Source organism: Puma concolor, chromosome D1 (genome assembly GCF_028749965.1).
Source record: "Puma concolor isolate L17-30 chromosome D1, mPumCon1.1.hap2, whole genome shotgun sequence".
NCBI classification, from domain to species: Eukaryota; Metazoa; Chordata; class Mammalia; order Carnivora; family Felidae; genus Puma; species Puma concolor.
In genome coordinates, this window is record NC_141676.1 from 51362372 (window position 1) to 51386435 (window position 24064).

Below are 24064 nucleotides of genomic sequence, written 5' to 3' on the forward strand. Positions count from 1 at the left end.
AGGTGGGTGCTTCTAAATAGGAAAGTCTCCCTAGATTTTTTTGGTTAGGGAGTTAAAGGTTTTCTGTCAGTTATTATAAAACCAACTGTTCCCAGGACCAGTTCCACCTTTTCTAGGCAAAGAATAGTCAAGCCAGTTTACAATCTTTGGCACAGAGTTAAAGAAGTTTCTTCCAGATGCATTAGGAGTAGAGTGCAATCAGCTTCTTGACTACTTGGAGTCCAACAAGAGAAATCCTATCCTGACCTTGACCTCTTTAGGCCTTCCACCTCCTGGTTTCAATTATATCTTAGAGGAGGATAAATGTTGCTGGTAGAGGTGTCACTGTCAAATGATCTAAATGCCCACCTTCAAGGGAAAGTAAAGCAAAGTTCATAAATAGCAAACAGGTTTGTCGACTAAAGTTCATGTAATCACACATTCTTTCTTCACTTATCTATTCAATGACTCAAATATTCCTGAATACCTACTAGGTGCCACACTGTGCTAAACAAATGATTCATTCCCTGCCCTCAGAGAGCTTTGTAGTCTGACAGGGAGAAGTGATAAATATGGTCATAGAATAAGCCAGCAGCGGTGGTACAAGAGAGGGACGAATGGATTATACCCTCAAGGGAGAAGACAGGCTTTAGAGTGGAGTCACTGCTTGAATGAGCTTGGAAAGCTATGAAGGAACTCCCCCAGGAAAATGGGAGAGCAGAATCTCTGGAAAGTTTTCCTAATAAAGACTACCCATAAAGCCATGACCATCAACTACCCTTCAGACACTCTGGTTTCCCCCAGACTAACACAGAAAACAAAAGATATGGTGAAGACCATCTACCTATAAGCTCCCTAATCAAGGAGTTGGTGTGATGTGCATGATGGCTCCTAAATGATCATCCTAAGGACGATCTGGAGTGAAAGAAATGCATTGGATTTACTAAGATCTTGTTCCAAAAGTGTAGCCTTGGAGAAGCTTGGTCCCCACTACAAGCTCTTGATCAGGTGGCTGGATACAGAAGGGACCGACAGTGTTGGGCTGCAGGAGAAGTGGCATTTGTAAGTGTGCTGGTATCTTGTGAAGGGAGGACATTAAAGCCAGGGGGATAGTACAAACAGGAGGTTCTAGGAGTGGTGCACTTTCCTCATCTTGCCAATACCAACAGACACACTGGCTCATTGTTATTAATAACATTTCAGGGACAGAGGAGTAGCATCAGGTGCTGGGGCTGGGATGGAGAGCGTGCTGTGACTGGAGACATTAGAAGTAAGTGCCCAGTGCTTCTTGGACTGTCTGGACACTCTGAGGAGCCAACAGTCAAATCGGCATGAGCGTAAGATCCATAGGTGGAAAACATGGGATTAGGTGGAAGGCCAGAGTGAGGAGCTGGTTCTCTGGTCACAAGAATCCTGTTAACCCTATGAAATTCTCAAATGGGAATGAATCCTGGGGGAAATGGATACAAAAAGTTGCTAGATAATCGGAGGCAGTAAGAACATTATAGAAGGAATTTGAGACAAGTCATTCGGGAAAAAGCCAGTGTGCAGTGGGTTTGGAAATGGTCAGGAAAGAGTAGGATGGTAAGTTTTCAGCCCACTGTTTCAAGATTTCTGATGGGGAAAGGCAGACACGTTATCAGGCAGCCTGGAGAAGCAAGTACCGGGTCAAAGACAGTCGTGATTTGTTTTGCTGTAAGAACAGAGGAGAAGCATTTTCTGCCAAGGACATGGATGAGCAGGCAGGGCAGAGAGGAGAGAAGAAACGATCAGAGGCACAAGCGGCTGCGGAACCAGACTAGGTCAGGAGGACAGGATCCCAAGTTAGCCTTGGCCCATGAAACAGAAGTTGAAAATGTTGGCTGTGAACACAGTTACATTTTGTGGTGAAGGGGAGGGAAGGGGAGAAGTTCATCTATGGGTGGCTATTTTTCCCCCAGCGAAGTAGGTGGTGACATCAGTTGAGAGGGGAGAATGCAGGGAGGAGTCTGCGATCCCCAAACACTGCTGCCCACCAGGGAGCTACCAATGGCTGTGCTGCTCTACATGATGCACGAGCTTTTTAGCAAGCGGCCCCAGTATGATGTCACCTTGTTAAACCCTGCTGGGAAAAAGGCCTGAGGGCCTCTCCAAGAAGCTGACAGACAGGAGTCACAGGTGCCAGATGTCAGAGATGGTAGAATTCCAGCTCTTATGCTGAAGAATAGGATGGTTGGGCATGTTGGGTACATTGACTAAAAACGGGATGTACCTATACAAAATTGCAAACAGCTAGAACCCTTGAGTAACCATACCCACTGTTATCCTCCTCGTGGTCTTGAAAAACTTCTCCACCAGAATCATGGTGGGCATGTGGCTCTGGAGTAACCAAAAGCTGCCAGTTATGGTCCAGATCATCACCACCATAACTAATGCTTATGATGCATTTCCTAAGCACTTTACCTACATCGAATTATTTACCCATATTTTATGGTCAAGGTGATTAAATCCCAGGGAGGTTAAATCAATCATCTAAGGTCACATAGAGCAGAGACGTGAACCCAAGGAGCCGGACCCGGGGTGGGTGTGGTCAGCCAGTAGGAGAGACTTTCACAGAGGTTGCTGCTCACTTCTCTCCCTTGCACTGCAGTCCAACCACAGTGCGAGGCGAGTCAAGGCCTAGAGCTAGGATGCCTGTGTGTCTGTTAATCCTTGGAGCCTGTAGCGCTTCTGGCCCAGGCTACTGGATCAACCATTTGAGAGCCAGAGGACACAGAGTGAAATCTCGCATTAGCAGTTTGAGTTCATCCCATATCCTACTCCAGAACGCAAGCTAACTGCATAGGGGAGCCACGGTAATTCCTTTTCCTTTGTGACTTTGGGCTGGAAGTTGGCTTAAACACTGAAAGTGCTAGAAGCCAGCAGCAGCATGAAGAGGCTGACAGTGGTGGTATTTCTGTTCCTGGGAAAATAAGCTCCACTCAGAGGGCAGTGGGTGGGCCCCATAGACCCTGCCTGGAGCTATTTTTAGAGACTCTTTTCACAACGCTGTGGGTTGGAGCCACTGTTCTCAAAGCAGGGCAGGTGTGAGCTGTTTGTCAGTCAATCAGGAACCAAACAGCTGAGGGGCAGAGGCCCTCTGGATGCTTGTGGCAGGAGATTACCTTGTCCCTGGGCTCTGTTGGAGCTGGAGGAGCAGCTCTGGCCGGCCTTCACTTAGCAGCCATGGCCAAGCTGGCCAGAGCCAGCAGCTGCCGGGGCCTCTGGTTACTCACAGTGAGCCGGGACACAGCCGCCCCTCTTAGGTCTTTGGTTTGAGACCTGGCGTGGAATGCAGAAAGGAGTGGAGAGTCGTAGGAACCAATGGCCTGACATGTGCTGCTAGAAGAGAACCAAACTGGTGCCTCTGTTCCACTTTTGACCCCCGCCCTCTAATTCCTCATAATGGCCAGTAGGAGTTAATGGTTAGTGAAAGTCTCTCCCATGCATGGTACTATGCTAAGCATTCTACAGACATTATCTTACCTGACCCTGTATGTGGCAGGCACTGTATCTTCTTTATTTCATAGAGGAAGAAATGTAGGGCTTGAGGTAATCTCTACCTGAGATCACATAGCAAGTGTGGCAAAGCCAGATTCCAAACTTCAAACTGCACGTTCTTAATGACGATAGTACACACTATCTCCTCCCCCAAAGGCCACAGAACAACACCCCTTTTCCAAGCCCATGCTTCCCTTCTAGCTCTGTGCCTCCTTGGCCATAGGCATCTCCCTCATCGCCCCCACATTCAAAGCATTGGTCTTGCTCTGAGGCACTGACCTCTTAGACTGGTCAAAGGGTGAAGGCTGCTAGCTTGTGCACCAGGCCACACCTCATGCACCTTTCCTAGAGTCACCCCTTCTGCATGGGAAGATGAAGGAGACAGTGTTTCCACTGTCAAAACCCAGTTTTGAAACCAGTTCTCCAAGCCACCTTGGCTTGAAGACGAGTGGGAAAAGAGGTGTGTGAGCCAAGCAGATGGAATGTACTAGATACCTATAGTGGAGGAGCCCACTAGAGGGATGGGGCCAGCAAAGGAGTGCTGGAAAAAGGAGAGCCTCAATGGAGTCAAAGTGCGTGGCAATTAGGAGGATGCTGGGCACAAGCTCAGAAGAGGGAGGGAACACACTTGGGAGCTCAGAGTAGATACACATGATGAGACTAAAAAGGTAAGTTGAAGCCGAGTTGCAAAAAGTCTCAAAAGCCAACCAGGCAGGTGAGCCTGGGCTTTCATTTCCAGACTAACAGCAAGTCCTGGGGGCTTAGGATCAAGGTCACAGCATGAAGGCATTTTTTAAAGGAGATTTAAAAGAGAAGAATCTGGGGCACCTGGGTGGCTCAGTCGGTTGAACGTCCGGCTTCGGCTCAGGTCATGATCTCAGAGTCTGAGTTTGAGCCCCACATCGGGCTTTGTGCTGACAGCTCAGAGCCTGGAGTCTGCTTTGGATTCTGGGTCTCCCTCTCTCTCTGCCCCTCCCTTGCTCATGCTCTGTCTCTGTCTCAAAAATAAATAAAAACATTTTTAAAAATTTAAGAAAAAAAAGAAGAATCTGTTTAGGGGGAGAGATAACTCTGATCATGCTGTCTAGGTCATATCCAATACCCTATGCTTTGTTTTTTAATGATCCTTAACACTCTACAAGTGGAAGAAAAATAATCTGTCTTACTAGGAGTCATCCTAGGGGTTTCTGAAGTCCCCTTGTTTGACTTCCAGCTATGCACAGGAGCCAGTGTGTACAGCCTGGGTCTCAGGACAGAAAGGGCTCTCTTACATCGCAGCACATGCAAGATTAGTTCCTCTACAGACAAAACTTCTGCACGAGGTGTGCAGTTATATCCACTGAGACATTGAACATCACAGCTGGAAGACCTCCTGGTTAAAAAGCTTCATTTTGGATACAGAAAAAACAGACTAAGGGATGAGAAGCGTGCTTCTCACCTATTTCGCCCCAGGATCTTCAGTGAAGGCTTTGAACGCTTAAGACAAAGGATACAAATCTTTGCCAAAATCTCTGGTCCGGTCAGCATGCTCTCTGCTGGCTGCAGCGCCCCCATCCCAAAGCTGAGCAGGGGCTGAGCACAGACAGGGTTTTCTGCTGGGTTCTAAACCAACAATTTTCTACATATTTGGCGAAAGAGAGGAGGCCAGAGAACTGGAGTAGAAGACGGAAAGCAGGGTACAAGGTCAGGCTACACCACGAATATCTCTAACATTAATAATCATGAGGTCCTTAGCCTCTCCCGGGCTTTGTTAAATGGAGGGTTTGTACCAGTTGATCCCAACAAGCCCCCAAAGCTCTAGTCTTGTTTAGCTGCCTTGCAACACAGCTTGCCCTACGCCACACCACAGCTAGAGTTATCGCCTTAAAATACAAATTGCATCTGCCTGTGTCCCAGGTCATTTCCCTGCCACAAGTCCCCTGTCCTATGAACCACATCCCCCACAACCCTTACCCTTCACTGCCCTATGAGACTAGCATCTGCCAGCTCCCCCATCGCAGAGCTCAGCCACACTGGCTTTCTCTCAGTCTTGAAGCTTGCCTAAATCCTTCTTACTTTAGGACCTTTACACATACTAGCCTCTTTGCCTGGAATGTTCTTCACCCCATCTTCCACCTGAGTCACTCCTACTTTTCAGGTTTCGGTGAAGGGCTCCTTGCTCGGAGGGCTGCCTCACTGCTCCTTTGCACTCATTCAAACCCCTCCATGTGGCTAGGAGCAGTTTTCACAATTCTGTTCCTCAATGCACTTAATCTGTAACTTCAAGTTTATTTACTGGGATGGTTTAACCTCTGTCTCCCACATTGGATGGTGGATCCACAAGGGCAGAGACAGATTCTGCTTTGCTCACCACTGGACACCCAGTGCCCCCGTCTCTATAAATATTTGCGGAATGAGTGCTGAAGAGAGTGCACACAAAAGCTGCAGGCCCCGTGTGCAGGGGCTGGAGTCAGGGGCCTTCCAAGCTGGACACCTCCTGTCCCTCCTGCTCCTCTCTGCTTACAATGTCAAATCTCTTATCTTTCGGCTGCTTTCGCCTTTCCTGCTTCTGAGAAACACTCAGCCTCGGTGTAAAAAGAAACAAACAGACAACCATCTTCGCCAGTTTAAAGATGGTCATGAAGGAGTGAAGAGCCTGAATTCTGCGATCATTCATGCTACTCCAGCCCTGACATTCATTTCATTCATTCATTCGTTGCTCATGCCGCACTTGAGCTCGTCCCCCAAAGAAAGGGCATAAAGCTTGCAACCCAAACCCCTGGCTTCAGAGCATTCGGAAGAGAGCTCTCCCCAAGAGCCTGCCTCCGGAAACACAGAAGCTCTCCGGGCTGACAGCAATAACACCATCAGATAACATCAGAGCAGAGAAGTTCAATGAGGTCTGAATTCAGTGCACTGGAAAGGCAGCTGCTTCTCTGTGTCCTCAAACCGAAAGGCAGTAGGGACACCTTTTTCTGGTCACGGTGTTTGGAGCCTCCAAATGTTTAAGTGCCAAAGTTAAAATAACTTTCTTCACCCCATTCGTGCCTTTCTGTACAGACTCATTCACCAGAATGTCAGCGGAGAAACAAAGACAGCTGACTGTTTTCTCCCCTAGTGCCTATAATTAGATTCTCATGGAGAATTTGGCCACGACAGGGTTTTGCCGGACAAATACTACCCCCCCCACCCCCCTCCCAAGCATCTCTCTTGCCCTCATCTCCAGGGAGACCCAGATAAAGCAGCCAGTCACTTACCCTCTTCAGCCACGCAAAATGCTTGTAAACATCAATGTCCCCATCCATGCTGGGCACCCATGTCAGCAGTTAGATTCCTTGGTTGAAAAAGCCCTTTTTCTGGCCAGAGACCAAATTCTCTCCTCTTCCTTGTTTCTGCCCCCTCCCCCTGGGGACGTCAAGCTGTGTTCAAGTTTCCCCACTTCCCTGGCCTGCGTCCTTCAGCCTTTCCCTAAACAGTTTCAGATATACAACGGCTCCGACCGGACCGTGCTGCTCCGGTATCCTCCCCCTCCGCCCCCAGACACACACAGGCACCAGCTCTGGGATCCGGAGCCTGCAAAGCAATCAAACCTAGCAAAAAGGTAGGGAAAAAAAGACAGAATTGGACAGGAGTTGTAAACACACACACACACACACACACACACACACACACACACACACACACACAGGAACATTCTTTTTGGTGATAATACCAGAGCCTGCCAGAGGGAAACAGTCCTGAAGAAAATTCCTCGTCTGGCTTCCCCTTTCTGCAGTGGCTGGAACTCATTACCGAGAGACCCCGATTTCCTGTCTCTGCTCCACTCTGCATTTACCCACAGGCTCCCAGCTGCTCTCAGTTTATTTGGGACTGGGGAGAAGACTAAAAATAAGTGCTGCTCTTGGAGGAGCTGCTGGTTCCCACACACAGCCTGACCCCCACCCTGAAGCCCACGCCTACCCCTTTTCCAGGCGGGCGTCGGGCTGGGCCCCGAGGAAAGCCTGTCATTTCCAAAAAAGAACACATTCAGAACCAGCTCCGCTGGGTTCCTGGCCCCACCGGGTGTCTGCTGTCCTTGGCGCTGGTGGCACCATCTGCCAGGGGCGAACCTCTGCTCCCCAGGAGACATCTGCCATCGGAGGAGTCTGGCCCGGTGCTGCTGTTGTTGGCCACCACGACCAGGGCTCCCTGGGGCATGTTTAGCACCAGGATGGGTACAGTTCCCGTTAAGTCCCAGGCCTTGCTGGCTGTCCCCCACTCCAGACTAGCTGCCTCAGAAGCCAGAGAGGGGGGAAGGTGAGGCCACCGCATGTGCGTGCCCGTGAGATTTAGGGAGAGCTCTGGGTAGGAGCCCTCGGAATGCAGTGGCTGACAGAGATGGGGAGCTGTCAGTCTTCCTTTGCTGGCCTTCCAGGCTGGCCTCCCCAGCACCACTCCCCACCCCACCCCCTGGGCTGCCCTCCACCTTCACACCCCACCCCCACACTCCTTTAAGAGCTCCCCTAAACACAGCTTCTCTCCCTTGCCTGGCCCTTAACATGCGGCCTCTGGCTAGGCCAATTATGAAAGCGGTCCTTGATGTGGGTGCAGTGGGAATGTGGTTACACGCAAGGCCCCTGAGCACTACTGCCATAAACGACTTGCAGATGTACATCTTGTGATTGTGTGGGCCTTGCCGGTGCCCTCGGAGGTCACCAGGGGGGTTCCTGGAACTGCCGGCCTGAAGAGAAGTCTCTGCTGGGGGTGGGCATGCCCCCTAGCATGGCCTCGGCCCCCACCGCTGCCCCAAAAAGAACAGAAACTGGCCTGGCGGAGCAGTCCCCAGCAGGCTGGCCCAGTCACAGCAATCAGAGGCGGCGGGAGGGCTCTGGCCAGCAGCTGGCACGAGGGGAGGAGTAAATTCCTGGAGACACACCCAGATCAGAGGCTAGAAAGGAAAAGCAGGCTCTGCTGTCCACACACTGGGCTCTGGGCCCTCCTCGCCTCTGGCCCCACCTGGTTGAATTTCCCTGACCAGAACCAGGATAGGATGTGTTGGTGAAACACCTCTCTATGGTTGCAGGGGTAGGTGAGCTTCCCCCCACCCCACCAAAAGCCTCGGGAAGCTGAAGGAAGAATTCATTTGGTCAACACACATTTAACCAGCATCCAAGGTGAATGAAACCACCTTCCTGCCCTGAGTAAATACAGAATTACCACATGTATGTGGTTAAGGGGTTTCTGGGGCTCTAGGGAAACAGAGGCAAGAGTGGGCTTGGGGGGCTGGATGGGGAATGGTAGGGCACAGTCCCAGCCCCTGCTCCCCTTGGAGGGGGCTCAGTACCCTTCAGTAGATTCTGATGTGAGGAGGCAAGAAAGGACAAGGGAGCAAGGTGGTGGCCCCTTTCAACCTTGCTAGCTCCCACCTGCCCATGGGGGTTGGCTCGGGTCACACCCTTTCTCCACTTCACCACCTGCTCTCTTCTACTGTTGACAGATCTGCGCACTGCACTGGACTGGAGAATATGTGTCTGAGGCCTGACATGCTGCTCTGACCTCCATGCCTGGGGCAGTTCTTGGCACACAGGAAGAACTTAAACATTCTTTGAGTGAAAGAGTGAGGCTCACACGGGAAGACTGGCAAGATAAACCTAAAATTCTACTTGGAGAACAGAAGTCTTGAAGGTGTGTTTCCCAAGGGTAAAGATGCTCCACTGAGAGGAAAAATAGGGCGGATTTCCATCTATTAGATCATCTCATGTGATGAATGTGGGGAGGGAGGGTAGAGAAAGGGAGAGAAGAGAAGGGAGGAATCCAAATCACAGCTAAATTCTTGACATATTTTTATGGTATCCTCAAGTAGAAATTCCTACCTCAGCCTTTAAAAATAAAGGTGTGTTTTATAAATCAATGCAAAATTCACAAAATAACACTCCAAAAGACCTAGGAGCAGGGCATGTGTTTGGCTGATGGGCTGAGTGAGACAGGACAGCAGAGCCATACGCACCTTTTTGCTCACTGACCCGCAGGTGGCAGTTGGCCCAGGCATGGCCCGGTCATCCCGCTGGCAAGACAAACCCATGGCTGCACCACCCCACTCAGAAGGCCATCCCAGCCAGGGGAATCTCACAGTGGTCCACAGGCAGGCTTAGGGGGGTTAGATAGGCCCCTGGAGAAGTTCGTAAAATGTGTACGAAGTGCTATTTGGATGTTTAAGTCACTATTTTTCTGAAAACCTTATTTTCAGATTATCAAAATGATCTGTGACTCCCAAAGGTTTCATCTGGCCTATGCAGTTACTCTGAAAGGTTTAGTCTTCCCTTAAAGGGGCGTGTTTGTGTCGGGGGGGGGGGGGCGGGTGGGTAGGTCCTCCTTCCAGGATACCTCCTTAGACCCACTGCTGGAGAGTGCTCAGGACCCACAGGGGAGACACAAAGAGGGGTCATTACAGCAACCCTAAAAGCCTTTGGGGCCTCCCAAAAGCAAGTCGCCCACCAGCCGCCACACTCAGCTCATCACCGTGTAGAACATGAGGCAGCCAGCTGAGGGCAAAGAGCAGGACACGTGAGAGACTGACCATTTGGGGACTAAAAAGACAGCTAAGAGGACACAGTGGTCAGGTGTGGACAGGGAAACTCACACAGCTTGTCCTCTTCCTCATCCCAGGGCCTCGAAGGGGACCCCACGAATGTCCCCTACATGCTAGAATCCCACATAGACATGGGAATGACTGGGGATGGGTTCCTGCGGTGTTGCTCCTCCTGTCCGGCTGCCTGGAGTCGGCAGCATCTGATCGGGCAGAACTGTGGATGGAGAGGGGTCTTGTGGGTCACCCACGTCCTGAACTCTAGCTCAGCCCTGAGCCTCGGGCTCTGGGCCATGGTAACAAGTGTCAGGATGCCCCTGGTATGCCAGACACAGGTTTGTGTTCCACAGGTATGCTGCACATGGAGCCTGTCACTGCGGAGTGGAGGTGGAGGAGCCCAGCCCGAGGACACTGCCTGTAAAGCAAGTCCTGCTTGTAAAACAGCATCGTGATCACCGCAGCCCAAGTCCCCATGGTTCACAGGCCCAGGAACCTACCTCCACAATGAGTTAGGACCAGGATTGGCAGACTTTTCCTATAAAGGACCAGATGGTAAATGTTCTAGGCTTTGTGGGCCATCTGGTCTCTGTTACACCCAAACTCAGCCATTTGTAAGTGCAAGAACAGTCACGGCTAACACATAAACCAAAGAGCAGGGCTATGTGGATGCTATTCGTGGACACTGAAATTAGGATTTTAGGCCATTTTCGCATAAAAATATTCTTATGATTTCTCAATCATTGAAAAACATAAAAAATCATTCTTAGCTCATGGGGCATAAGAAATAGGCAGTGAGCCAGATGCACGCCATCGGTTGCTGACCCCTGGCTAGGGCACTACCTCCCCATCTGTAATGAATCACCTGGGTTGGAGGCTATTTCTTATAAAAATGCAGATTCTGACCCAGGAGGTTGGAAACAGGACCTGAAACTGTGCATTATTAAGAAGCTCCCAGGGGATGCTCATATATGAAGAGCTCAGCACCATATTTGAATAGTCAGAGGTTAGGAAACCACTTTCAGAAGCACAAGGTATTTTTTTCTGAAAGCACAAGGTATTGAGCAAGTTTCCCTGGAAGTGTGAAGCCTCCAGAGCCTGTCTGGCTACCAGTGGTGCCTAAAAGGGCAGAAGGTTGCTGGTGGGTGTTTGCATGCTCAGACCCCAAGTCATGCTAACCTGGCAACACGGGCCACCACGTCCCCTAGGTCTGAAGCAGGAAACTTGTAGGGAAGGATTTATGTCCTTTTTCACCAGTGTTTACACATTCATGGCCATTTATAAACACTGGTTCTTAGAGACTGAAATAGTTTCTTCAAGTCAGGTCTGCAAGGAGCCAGACCTCTAGAATTTAGTAGGGTACAATTTACTTGGGGGAGGTCAGGGGTGGGGAGCCAAAACCCCAGAAAAGTTAAAACTGCTAAGTTTATAGTAGCTGAAAGATCCCCTCTCTGAGAAGCTATGCCAGGAAAAATGTATTAAAAAAAAAAATCCAAGGTACAGGTGGTTTCTCCAGGGCAGGGCCTGGCAACACAGGGCCAGGAAATGCCTCCTGGAATGGAGGGAGCCATCCTAATAACGCCCCAGCAAGATGCACTGCACTTAAGGGGTCTGGAGAGGTCTTCTTTTTGACAATGGAAGGCCAGGTCTATGCTCCCAGGACCAGCCCTCAGCCCTCCCATTTCCTCTCCCCCAACACAAAAAGCAGAGGCCTCTCTGGCTTGCCCTTTGTCTAGCAGGTTCCAAGGAAAATGGGAAAGAACTCCGCCAACTGACCCGGGTACACTGCCCACCAGTTTCATTAATGAAAGGAGCTTAGGCCATCTCTCTAATTGAAACAAAGCTATTTTTCCTTGTATAAAGCCTATACCTTCTTCCTTGGGACTTGGGATTCAGACTTTCTAGCATTTATCCCTGACTCCCACCTAGTGGTTTTATCCAGTACTGCATAGGAACAAAGAACCTGACAGGCACTCGGACCCTGCTCAGGGAAGGAGCCTCTTGGGAGGGAAGCACGTGGGGGGGGGGGGGGGGGGGGCAGAGTGGTGCCGACAGCTATGACTTTCAGCTCTCACTCAAAGGAAAGGCAAGAAACACACTGGGAACTGGTTCACATAAGCCATTCTTCCCCCCGCCCACCTTGAAATACAAGCACAAAGTTTCCCCTTCGCTCAAGATTCAGAGAGAAAGATTTCCCTATAAAATCCCTGAAACTTTCCAAAATGAAGAGGTCCAACACACATTTATCCTGATCCATCTTAGTTCTAGGCCCCCGGATGGAGAATAAAGATCCAGAGACAAATCACCTGGCATAAGAAACAAGCTCACAGTTCGTAATTCAGAGAACAGCCTTTTCTCCCTACCTTTTCTTGTAACTCCTCTGGCTTTTCAGTATGGTAAACAGATTTGCCTCTTTGGCCAGAATGAAAGACTGCACACTGAATCTGGCAGGAATGACAGGGCTTTGTTTGAGAAGCTGGGAGCTGAAGAAGCCACCATCTGTGACAAGGCAGTGGAACGAGGAGGGGGGCGGCCATGTGCCCTCCTGGGCCCAGGCCACTTTGTTTCTTGAGAGACTAGTGAAGAAGGGACTTGGGGGCACCCAAAGCTACTGCAGGCTGTCAGAGGTGAGCACATGTCCTGGATTTCCCCTCATTTTCCCTGCCATGACATTCCACTGCTTCTGGGAGGTCAGCTTCTACCAAGCCCAGACTGTGGGGCAGCTGCCCCTAGAGAAGCTCCCTAATCTGTTTCCACTTTGGAGACCACAAGGCCTAGGCTGTGGAAGGCAATGACTGGTGCCTACCAAAAAGCCAGCGCTGGAATGCTTGGCCAGATCTTGCAGGCAGATTGTCAAAGCAGCGGTCACTTCCAGTAGGGAAAGAGTCCCAGAGGAGGGGAAAAGATTCATTCAAAGCCACATGCAAGTGGCAGAGTGCTGGCCTCTTGACTCATTCCTGCCTCCCATGATGTCTCACCCAAGTTCAGTGTTGCCCAAGCACGCTGACCAGGACACCTGTAACCTTGGGGAGAAAAGTCTGGGCTCCTGCTGGATGGCCAAGCCACTCCGTGAACCCTGCTTCCTTAGTGGGGCCTGGAGAACAGTTCTGCTGTGGGTTCTCTGTCCACCTCCTCCCCTCACCCTGACCTGCCCTCACTCTACTGCTGCTGGGTTTGCCAGCCTTTCCTTAGACTTCTCCTTGAGCCCCTGAAGCTCAGGTCTTTACCCTGGATTCCCGTGACCCACATCCAAAGCCATTAAACAGCAGGACAGACCTAGCACTTTGTGAGAGGAGAGGAGGGGTAGGTACTGACCGGTTAGAGAAGCACCCAGAGCTGCTCCATCTGGAGACCCTGCTGGCTCTGATAGCTCTTGGGCCTTACCCAGGTACCAGAGTCACCACCTCGCTAGCTGGCTGTCCCCACTGGAAGCTGGAAGACCGGACCCTCTATGGGCTCCACCCTGCCAGTCCAGCCCTGGATCTACCCAACCAGCCTCTGCCCAGCCAAGGCAAGCAGGTATAGAAGATTAGGGATACCCCTTCTAGACCATGGAAGAGCCTCACTCAAGGTATAGCCAGATTCCTGGAAGTGCCCATGGTGGCACCAGCTCCTGTGGTCAGGTCAGGGCCACTGATGAGCACTGGTCTCCTTTCTGGCCTTCAGGACCATCTGGTGGGAATGAGGAGCTCTTGACCAGAAATGGCCATGCTCTCCCTGAGGGCATCATCAGCACTTCACCACAGGCCGAGGAGGTGGCTGCAGGGAAATGAAGGAGTCAGCCCCTTGGTAGAACTCAGTTCCGTTCCCAGCACAGGAGAGATGCCTCAGCCCTCCAGCCAGAGTCTCAGCTTCATCCTCTGCTAGTACGGACCCTGAGGTTGGCCCTATCTACGCAATGTGAGAGATGACATTTCATCTCCTAAGGTCATATCGTTCTGCTGTACCACAGCACAGGACAGCCCCACAGAAGCTTCTCTGCCGGTCAGGCCCCAGTTCACCCTGAACCCCAGGACACTATCCCTACAAGAGGGCCTTACCAGAAGCTGCCAGGTACCCTACCAACTTTCTAGTGATAGGCCCAGAATTGAGACACAGATACTGCTTCCAGGGCAAGGGAATCTGGGCCCTTTGTTCCTTTCCTTATTGAAGCCCCAGAGGGGGGCCCCAGCTTAGAGAGCCCCACATATACTCTTCTAGGCCTGGAGCCCACTTTTCCTCATTTACTGCCTGCAAGGAAGGGAAGACCCTGTTTTAGACCCTAAATCTCTGGAAACTCACTCATAACCCAGCACTACTGAATCCTGGACAGGTCTGCTCTCCTTGTTCTTTAGGAGTCTGGCCTGTTTATAACTATCACTAGGCAGAGTCTGCTGCCAATCATTATCTGTCCAGCCCGCCAGCACCGGCAGGGGGAGGACCAGCCCCATTGTAAAGAAACACAGCTGCCTGTGATGCACTAGGACCAGGGGCACCTTCTCCACCTGAGACAAAGGCAGGGCCCAGATTCCTGTTATTTGCTTCTATTCTAACCACCAACCATTCTCCCATATCCACCTCTGCCTCTTCAGCGCCTGTTTTCCTTATGCACAGATGCCAACATTGGTGTCTGAAGGTCCACAGTACAGAGGAGAACATTTTTTTTTTTTTAATCACATGGTCCTCTCACCACAGCTAACTGGCCCTTGTGTGACCCAAGGGCAGCTAATCCACAGCCGTGAGTAAATGAAAGGTCTTTAATTTCCATTTCTTTTGCACTTAACATCTCTTTGTAGGCCTGGGGAACTTAGCTCAAAAATTAGGAGCAGCCCAGGGCACCTGGGTGACTCAGTCAGTTAAGCATCCAACTCTAGACTTTGGCTCACATCATGATGTCACTGTTGGTGAGTTTGAGCCCCGCATCGGGCTCTGTGCTGACAACACAGAGCCTGCTTGGGATTCTCTCTCTCCCTGCCCCTCCCCTGCTCACACTCTCACTCTCTCAAAATAAAATAAACAAACTTAAAAATTAGGAGCAGACCAATTAGATTCTCTCTTCCAGGAAATGGAGTTCACACACACACACACACACACACACACACACACACACACACACACAGCAGGATAGAGTGGGAAAGAAAGAAGGGGGGGTAATGAATGCAGGAGAGAAAACATGAAAAGAATTTGTCAACAAGAATAAAAATCAAATCTAAAGGCCATGTGGCAGTTGCTCTGGGCTGTCTTTCTAAGAGCCATTCATTCCCCCTCCTTCCTAGTATAGTTCCTTTCGGACAAAGGCTACCTACCACTACGGTGAATGAATGTGCCAATACTGATTTCCCAGCCTCCCTTGCAGCTAGGGCTTACACATGTGAACAGATCCAAACTTTGGGACTATATGGGAAGTCTGCTGCAGGGCTTCAGAGAAGATTTTCCTTCCTAATTGGCGGGGCGGGGGGTGGGGAGGGCGGGGAGTGGAAAAAAGGAAAGGACACGTCCTACCTCTGGACATGTGGCCTGGAGCTGCACTAGCCATCTTGTAACTGTTAGGTGATAGCCCTGAGGAAAAACCAACCCCCTAAGGATGTTGGGGCAGAAAGATGGAAAGAGCCAGAGCCCTTGAGGTCATCCCAGAACCACTGATTTGATCCTGGAACCACCCGTCTTCTGCCTATCTTGTTAGTGACATATAAACCTCCTTACTGTTTATGCCACTTCTCTGGAGAAGCAACACCAACTGCCAGAGAGGCCATGAGGCAGAACTGGACTATGCCAGGACAACATATGACAAAGCAGTAATGGAGGCATATGGCAAAGCCAGTTGACTGAAGAAGAGAATAGCACAAACACGAAGGGACACAGATATCCTGGATGACAAGGCATAAGCACTGCCTGCCTGACCCTTCAAGCTGCCTTATTAGTTCCAATTCTAAGCCACACATACTTTTAAATAATTTAAGTCTCTGTGGTTTATGGCAGTGTTTCTCAAACTGTAACGTGACTAGGAATCACTGGGAGATAGTTTGATGGGTATAGGTGTGGGGCTTTTGCCCTTTTATAAAAACACAAAGCAGCAAGCAAACGATCAGAGAGGGTGGCAAGGTTGCTGGTCCACAGACCACAGTTTAAATGGCAAAGTTAATGGTACCCATCTAGAACCAATCCAAAATGTACCAGTGGGTTTGTTCACTACTTTGGACTCTATTTCCATACAGGGAAGACCTACTATAGAATGTGTGTGTCCCCAGATTATAAAAGGACTTTAGGTCTGCAACATCTAATATACAGACAGGCGGTCTCTGCCCAGAATCAAAACTTAACATCCTGTGCTGGTATCCTGGAATGTTTATATGAACTTCTGACCTGCCCTGAAAGTACACCGTTCATAAGCTGATGGGCCATAATTACTGTAGAAGACTCTGAACACAACAACTTTCAGGAAAACTCTCTTCAAAGGCAGGCATTCCCCCAACCACAATAACCCCAAAACAGATCTATAGATCTTAATATAAGTGGTTTTCAGCAACACATCTTGAAAAACTGATAAACATGTCGACGGTCTTTAGATCAGAAATATTTAAGAATCCTTTTTAGTAAGTTATCGAAGTTAGAATCCTATTTCACACCACACATTCAGAAATATTGCAGGTGAATGCAAGTGAACTCTAAGACACAAATCAAACCAGGAACTTACTGGAGGAGGATACAGGTGAGTATTATTTGATCGAAGATTAAAAAAGGCCTTTCCAGGGATAAAAGAAAAACAAGAAACCCAAACAGGAAAGATTGATAATTACAACCCTTTTAAAGTTTTGTCTCAAAAAGCACCACATACAGCATTTAAAAAAAAGTAAGGAAAATGCCACAAAGCGACCACTCTTAAAAAGGTTAATATATAAGAAAAGCACTAAAATCCTCAAGGGGAGAGGGGAGAAGAACATAGAATATGAATAGATGAGGGTAGGGTTGGGAGATCCAAGGTGAACTCCGGGGTGTGTGGCAAGAAAATATTAGAACTATTTTTCAACCTGTCCTTTAAAAATCTTTATATGGGGCTATGTTTTATAATTTACATATATTAGGAAAATACTGTGTATATAAATATGCATAAATGGAAAATAAATTTTTCCAGATAGGGGTGGGAGATCAAAACTTTGGATACCATACAAAAGAATACTAATAAATATAAAATGTTTAGCCTTCCACTAAGCAAAGAAATGCAAAGTGGTAAAAAGACACTTTTTCCTAAGAAATTAGTTCAGTTGGTTTTTATTTTTTTATTTTTATTTATTTTTTTTTTTAATTTTTTTTCAACGTTTATTTATTTTTGGGACAGAGAGAGACAGAGCATGAACGGGCGAGGGGCAGAGAGAGAGGGAGACACAGAATCGGAAACAGGCTCCAGGCTCTGAGCCATCAGCCCAGAGCCCGACGCGGGGCTCGAACTCACGGACCGCAAGACCGTGACCTGGCTGAAGTCGGACGCTTAACCGACTGCGCCACCCAGGCGCCCCAGTTCAGTTGGTTTTTAAATCTTAGTGATTGTTGTTGATCAGGATGTACCTCAAGGCCTGCCAGTGAAAATATAAATGAGCAAAATCTTCCTGAAAAGTGGTTTGGAAAAAAATGTGTCAAAGTTTAAAAGATATTAATACCCTTGGATTAGAGTTGCCAGATTTAGCAAACTGCATAGGACATACTTATTAAGAATTATCCGTTGCTTATCTACAATTCAAGTTTAATGGAGTATCTTGTATTGTGTCTGTTTACTTTAGTTCCACCTTTAGGACTCTATCTTAAGGAAATATCTAGAGGTAAAAAATGTTCCTGGACATTCTCTGCAGCAGAGCTATATATTAGTGAAAGATTAAAAATAACCTAAATGTTAATATTAGAGAAATGGCCACATAAATTCAGGCACATCCATACAAAGAACATAATCATTGTAAACTATACAGTGAAGAAAAGAACCCAGAGCTATTTTCTGTACTCTGGGAAGACTGGACTTTCCTGGGGAAGACACTCCAATGAATCTCTTGGTTATGTGATTGTAAGGTCCTGGGCAAGCTGAGAAGGGGCATTTAAAACAAGATGCTAAACTACCCCGCAGCCTGATGCAAGCAAGCGTTCAGGAAACCGTGGAGAAGGCTGTTTGGGAGTTTCCAAGGGGCCCCAGGCACATGGTGACAGGACAGCCCAGGGACAGAAAGAGTCAACAGGGACTTTAGGAGAATTGTGGTAGTGATATCTGACAACAAACATTTGGTTTTAAGTTTTGCTTTCAACGCTGAAACATTCCACGTAGAAGCTCATCATCCCTTACCTACAATTCTGAAACCCCAATAGCTCTGAAAACCAAAAGGTTTGTTTTTAAAAAGATAATGTTGGTGCCATTATTTGGCAGTCTAACTGGAACTGAACTAGCAAAATATTTACAGTCTTTCTTTATCCCACTTCATGTGGACATTCAGGAGTTTCGCTGAAGAAATGTTAATGTGTTCCTGCTCCATATCTGCTAGAGATAGAATAGATTATACAGCAGATATACACCGTCTTACTCTTCTAAAGTTTAATAAGTCCTGACTTCTAAAATGCATCTGGGCCCAAGGGTTTCAGATGGAGGGGCTAAGGACCAGTAACTCTCTTGAGGCATCATAAAGTTCCCCTTAAACATGGCAGCTAGAGTCAGTCAGGCTAGTGGGAACGGAGGGAGAGATGGGGGACCAAACCCGGGGAAAAGTAGGCAAAAGACGGACAGAGGGGATTGGAGAGAAGCCAGGCACAACCTCTAGGGCCAGAAGTTCAGAAACATCCAGAATTCCTGGTGGAACTTAAGGGAGGCAGAGACCCTTCTGCCCTGGGACAGGAGAGAGGAACCAAACTCCCGAAGCCCCCTGCAACTCCTGACTGACCACGGGCTGGAAAGGGTGAGTGGAGGAGTAGGTGTGGCCTTCTGTCCGGTAGTGGCACAAGTCTGAGAGCCCACCAAGGACTATCTTCCTTTGGGGACAACACGAGGCAATCTGCAAAGCTAGATGGTAACAGGCCCACCCACAAGCCATCGCACAGCCTTTCTCACCCTCTTCCAGGCAGCATCTGGCTGTAGTTTCTACTGCTGCCTAAACAAATTACTACAAACCTTGTGGCTTCTACCAAGACAAACATACTGCCTTACATTTCTTGAGGTCGGAAGTCCCAAGTGGGGCTCACTGGGCTAAAGCAAGGTGCTGGTGGGAATGCTTTCCGCGCTGGAGGCTCTAGGGGAGAGGCCACCTTGCCAGCCCCCAGCCCCTACCTGCGTCCCTTGGCTCTTGACACCGCTCCCACCTAGAAAGGTCGGCTCACACCGCTCCCACACAGACTCTTCTGCTGCCTCCTTCCACTTATAAGGACGCCAGTGACTACATTGGGCCCACCTGTACAATCCACACTGCTTGCTCTTTGTTAAACTGTTAAACTGCTGATTAACCACATTAATTCCATCTGCTACCTTCTCCTTTGTCATGGAAGGTAATATGCACCGGTTCTGGCAATTAGCACAAAGATGTCTTTGGGAGGCCACTATTCTTCCCACCACACTGGTGTAGGTATGATACAGGACACCAGGCAGGCAGCCTACGCAATGAAAATCTTGAGTAACACATATGAATATAACGAATTCTTCAGTGTTCAGAGGAAGGCACGCATATGAGACTGTATCGACAATGTGCCCACCGCCACTGTGTGTTTTCACCACCAATAACGGCGGCCACCACCAAAGAGACGAATTCCCCCGCAGAAACGTACCGTCCAGCGAACTGCACATCTACACTTGTATGGATGCAACTTTGAAAGAACCGACTAATTTAGTAGAGGTCTACCCAGAAGCTAGAAAGGAGGGTACACACTTCAGTTTTGCAATTGTTTTTACAGATCCTAAAATAGCCTGGCTATCAAGGAAAGCAGACTGGCAGCACCATGTCCGGGAGGAAGGGGACTGATGACTCCATGACACTGCAGTCACAGAAGTTCCAAATAGGAGACTATCTGGACATAGCAACCACCCCTCCAAATCGGGCACTGCTTCCTTCAGGGCGCACGAGACCGTACCGTATTAAACTTTATTTACTATTTCATGAATTATTTTCCATTCAGTTATGTAAAATGAACTTTTTCCTCCCCTCAAAAAAAAGAAGAAAAAATGTCAGCTAGGACATCTGGGGTGCAACCTGTCTAATGGCAAGTGACTTAGCCTCTGGACAAGGATGTCTCAACTTCCTGCGTTTCCAACATCAACCTCCCGCTCCCAGTAAAGTGGTCCCATTCCTGCCTTCCCCCTTCTGTGCATATTTTCCCATTTTGGATCAGTCTGCAGGACTCCAGCTTTAGAAGACTGCATTTTGGCTTCAGCTTCAGCTTAGGCAATCACATGCTCCCTCAAGCTTCCATGTCCTCCTTTCTGCCCCGGAATGGTTGCAGTTTCCACACCTCTTCAGCAGGCAAGCTCCTCACCTTACCCATTCCCAAATATCATCAGCTCTTAAGGTAGACCAGCTGGTCTCCATGGGGAAGGAGATAGGTAACCAAAGTCATATATTTACAGCTTTGGTTACTCGTCTCCTTCCCTCAGAGACTAGCAGGTGTACAGCCTTGATCCAGAGAGAGCAGAAGGGGAGTTAGGAAACCTGCATCCCACTCGGGACAGAATGCACCAGGGGAAAGAGGTCTGAAGAGCAAGGGCAGCAGTGAAGGAGTGGGTGAGGTGACAAGGTTCTATTGCAAGAAACAAGGAGTGGGGGGCACGACCAAGTATAGAGACCCCAGCTGGGGATTATAACTCGGCATGTTGTACATGTAATCCTGCCTGGAAAAACGCTCATGCTTGCTCTCCTTCGACCCCAGATTTCCCCCTTCTCAGGGAGCATGACGGGAGCACACAGGCAGCCTGACTGTGTGGCTTAAGCTGCTTGCCTGGGCTCTCCTTGCTTAAGCTGCTTGCCTGGGCCTTTCCTGCTGGAAAGGACCACCCAGTGGGGGCTGGCCAAAGCTGGATGGGAAGCAGGAAGAGGCTGCAAAGTGCACAGATGAGGCAATAGTCCCAGGCAGTGTGGCATGCTGTAGGCCTCGTGGTTGTGTGGTTATGTGTCCCAGTGGTTTCCCAAACAGGCCAGGGGCCCACTCACCAAGCTCTCCTTTATATAGGCAGCTGTGGGGCCCGGGATCTGGCTCAGGAGGGCTTCTCTCTCCTGAGGATGCTCCAGCATCTCCAGTGCCAGTCTCAAGTCCTCAACGAGATGGAGCACTGGGAAAGGGTTCGTGTGGGAGGCCGGAGAGGCCAGTGCAGGCTCGCAGCTACTGTCACCGATATCTGCACCTGTTTTAGTGCCTGGAACGAAAGAGAGTCAGGAACTTTGGTAAGAAGGGTGGATGCCATGGGCAAGGAACTGGTAAAGAGCAAAGAGAGAAGAGATAGGGGAAAGAAGATTGGATAAGAAGATCACTAGAAAATCACTTCTGCCTCAGCAGAATCATTCTCAAAGTAAACTCGGCAGTAACCATCTTTGATCCTGGGCACGGCATGGCAGGAAGAGACCGGACTGAGGTGAACAACTTGCCCAAGGAGAATGATGTACAGAAGCTCACACCTCTAGACAACTGGGTGAACACAGCCGGCCCTTCCCAGTGACCTGAAACACACTGGCTAAAACAATGAGCTGCTATTCGTCAGCTTTTAGATCCATCAGTTTAAGTTAATGTGGTAGGGCTGTCTGCACAGATGGCACCAAAAATTCCTCTCCTCCCTGTATATGTATTCCTCTCCTCTCCTCTCCACTCCTCCCAGAGTGATTCCTGACTCTAGCCTGGCCCAGTGACACGCTCTGTGCAATACAATGCCGTAGACTGCCAGTCTCAGCTCTGATGGGGTTTAGTGAATCGGAATCTTTCTGGATTTTCCCACTTGGGGGACCTCAACATCCCCTAACGTACTCACACTTTAAAGCTGCACTAGTTACAGTGAATCCACATCTCATCCTCCCTATTATGGACCATGAAACTCTGACGGCAGGGTCCCTGTCACAGTTGGCCGACTTCCTGCCATCACGGCCCTTGCCCTGCAGATGTCGAAGGGGCATCTGACTACATGCACGCATGCTTGGAGGAACAGCTAAGAGGAAGAGAGCTCAGACTGGGTCAGCTCTTTCTAATTTCAAGTGTCCTAAACAGGGGCTGTTTTTGCCTTTGTAAACCTCACCATTTAAACAAACAAACAAACAAAAAGTCTTCTTTGCATAAACACAGTGGTCTATTTTTCAAACCAAAGACTGGGGTGACACAGTCTGACAAAGGATTTCTGTGCTTTTTTCAGCAATAAAAAACACTTTAGAAAATGTGGTGTCGATAGTGGAATTTCTAGGACATTTGGATTGTTTGTAAGGCCAACAGGATAAAATACTTGGAATGCAGGGCTCTGCTGGAAAATATGGGCAATAGGGCCACCACATCCACAGTTACGGGCAGGCCTGACGTCTAAATCTAGGTCCCTCCACCCCGCTAAGAGCCAGCTTCCTAGTTGCCACGGCAGTTTTTGCAAGGAAAAATCCACACAGAAGGAAACAATTACTATTTGATTGCTGGTTTGCTTTCTGAAAGCACAGGATAGAGGGAATTGTGGGTCACAATCCACAAACAAGTTCATGGCTCTGGGGAGCTGGGAAACTGCGGATTACCCACACTCTAGTGTATGATCAGCAGTTTCTAGGCCCTACAAATCTGATGGAGAGTTGACTATGAAGGGCCACAGCCAACCGCAGGGAAGAAAATGGACCGAGCAGAGGAAGATCCCCCAGTCTCCAATTCACTGAGTAATCCCTGACCATCCCAGACATGCTCCAACACAGATACCTTTATAAACAGAGGATAAGTCAGGCCAGTCAGGCCATGGGTAGGTGAAGAGACCAAGATTTTCATTAACTTTAGGTCACTTTGTGGTCTTGGACAAGTCTCTTCCTTTCTCTGGGCCACCTCTCTGCCCTAAAGCCTTGGGATTCTTCCCTACCATTCAAGGGGTGTGTGTGTGGGTGTGTGTATCTGTGACTATTTTTGGATGTGGTATATGTATACATAAAAGACTTAAACCCCTGTATTTTTTTTTTTTTTTTTGCAATTTATATCAACATACAGGCTCACAAAATGGCCCAGAATGGTGAAACTCCTAAGGCCTAGCATTAACAAAGGCAACAATTGTCTAGAAGACTCAATTCCATACTCCACACATTCCCTTCAGATAATTAGCTCCTATGGAAAAATTACAACCACAGGGGGAAACAAATCAGAATAGAACTACAAGCTACAACAAAGAAGAAAATATATGCCTTCATACTTGAGGGTAACAGAGCAATATAAAAGAGACAATAACATAACATATAACACAACATAGAAAAGAGACAAGGTGTTATTCCCCACATTACTTCTCAGAAAAGAGCAATTCACCTTATGCTCAAACCCTAATAAAGCTTCTCTTTGGGGGCACTTACTTTATTTTGAACAACAAAGCACTCTTTGGGGAAGATAGATTAGCACAAAGGTTTTCAATTTTATATGCATAGTGAGTTTTACAAACTATAGATGCCTGGGTCCTACCTCCAGAAGTTCTAATTGGTCTAAGATGTGATTTGGAATAATAAAAAGCTCCTTAGGTGATTTTAATGTGAAGCCTAAGTTGAAACCATCTAAGAAACCTGAAACCTACACAAATCACCACAATGAATACTAAATTTTGATGTTTAGGGAGGTCACTTGGTAATTTTTCATTTAAGGAGGCAAAACTAAAGCTTAATACAGATTTAGTAATTATTAGAGGAAATAAGACCATGTAAAATGCAAGCATAGGATTTTATTGAAAGCCTTTTAATGATCACTTCCAAAAGCAAGTAAGAAGGTATGTGGTAATAATTAGAGTTATTTATAGATGTTTTGGTTCTCCTCTACTTGGGCTCACAGCGGGATTACATGTCTGCCCCTTGTTTACTTATGGCCACATGACTTCCCTTGGCCAAAAAACATGAA

At 48.4% G+C, this 24064-nt stretch overlaps 1 protein-coding gene and 1 long non-coding RNA gene across 15 annotated transcripts in view; one reads left to right on the top strand and one right to left on the bottom strand.

The window, feature by feature from the left end:
• The window catches only part of PPFIBP2 (PPFIB scaffold protein 2), a 144855-nt gene that overhangs the window by 73457 nt on the left and 47334 nt on the right, over positions 1-24064 (bottom strand). For 5 of the 14 annotated variants that reach the window (XM_086678075.1, XM_086678063.1, XM_086678066.1 and 2 more), the window contains one exon: positions 21181-21383. The exons of 2 other annotated variants lie outside the window; for them this stretch is intronic. In XM_086678075.1, coding sequence (XP_086534201.1) covers positions 21181-21383 — 203 coding nt within the window. Of the gene's footprint in view, positions 1-6734; positions 7141-7189; positions 7866-21180; positions 21384-24064 lie in introns of those variants that run through there. 7 more of the 14 variants (XM_086678062.1, XM_086678059.1, XM_086678060.1 and 4 more) reach the window with 7 other exon arrangements.
• LOC147576677 (uncharacterized) lies at positions 8452-11950 on the top strand. Its single transcript, XR_015241034.1, has 3 exons — positions 8452-8630; positions 8954-9141; positions 10393-11950. It is a non-coding gene; the product is annotated as an uncharacterized LOC147576677 (long non-coding RNA).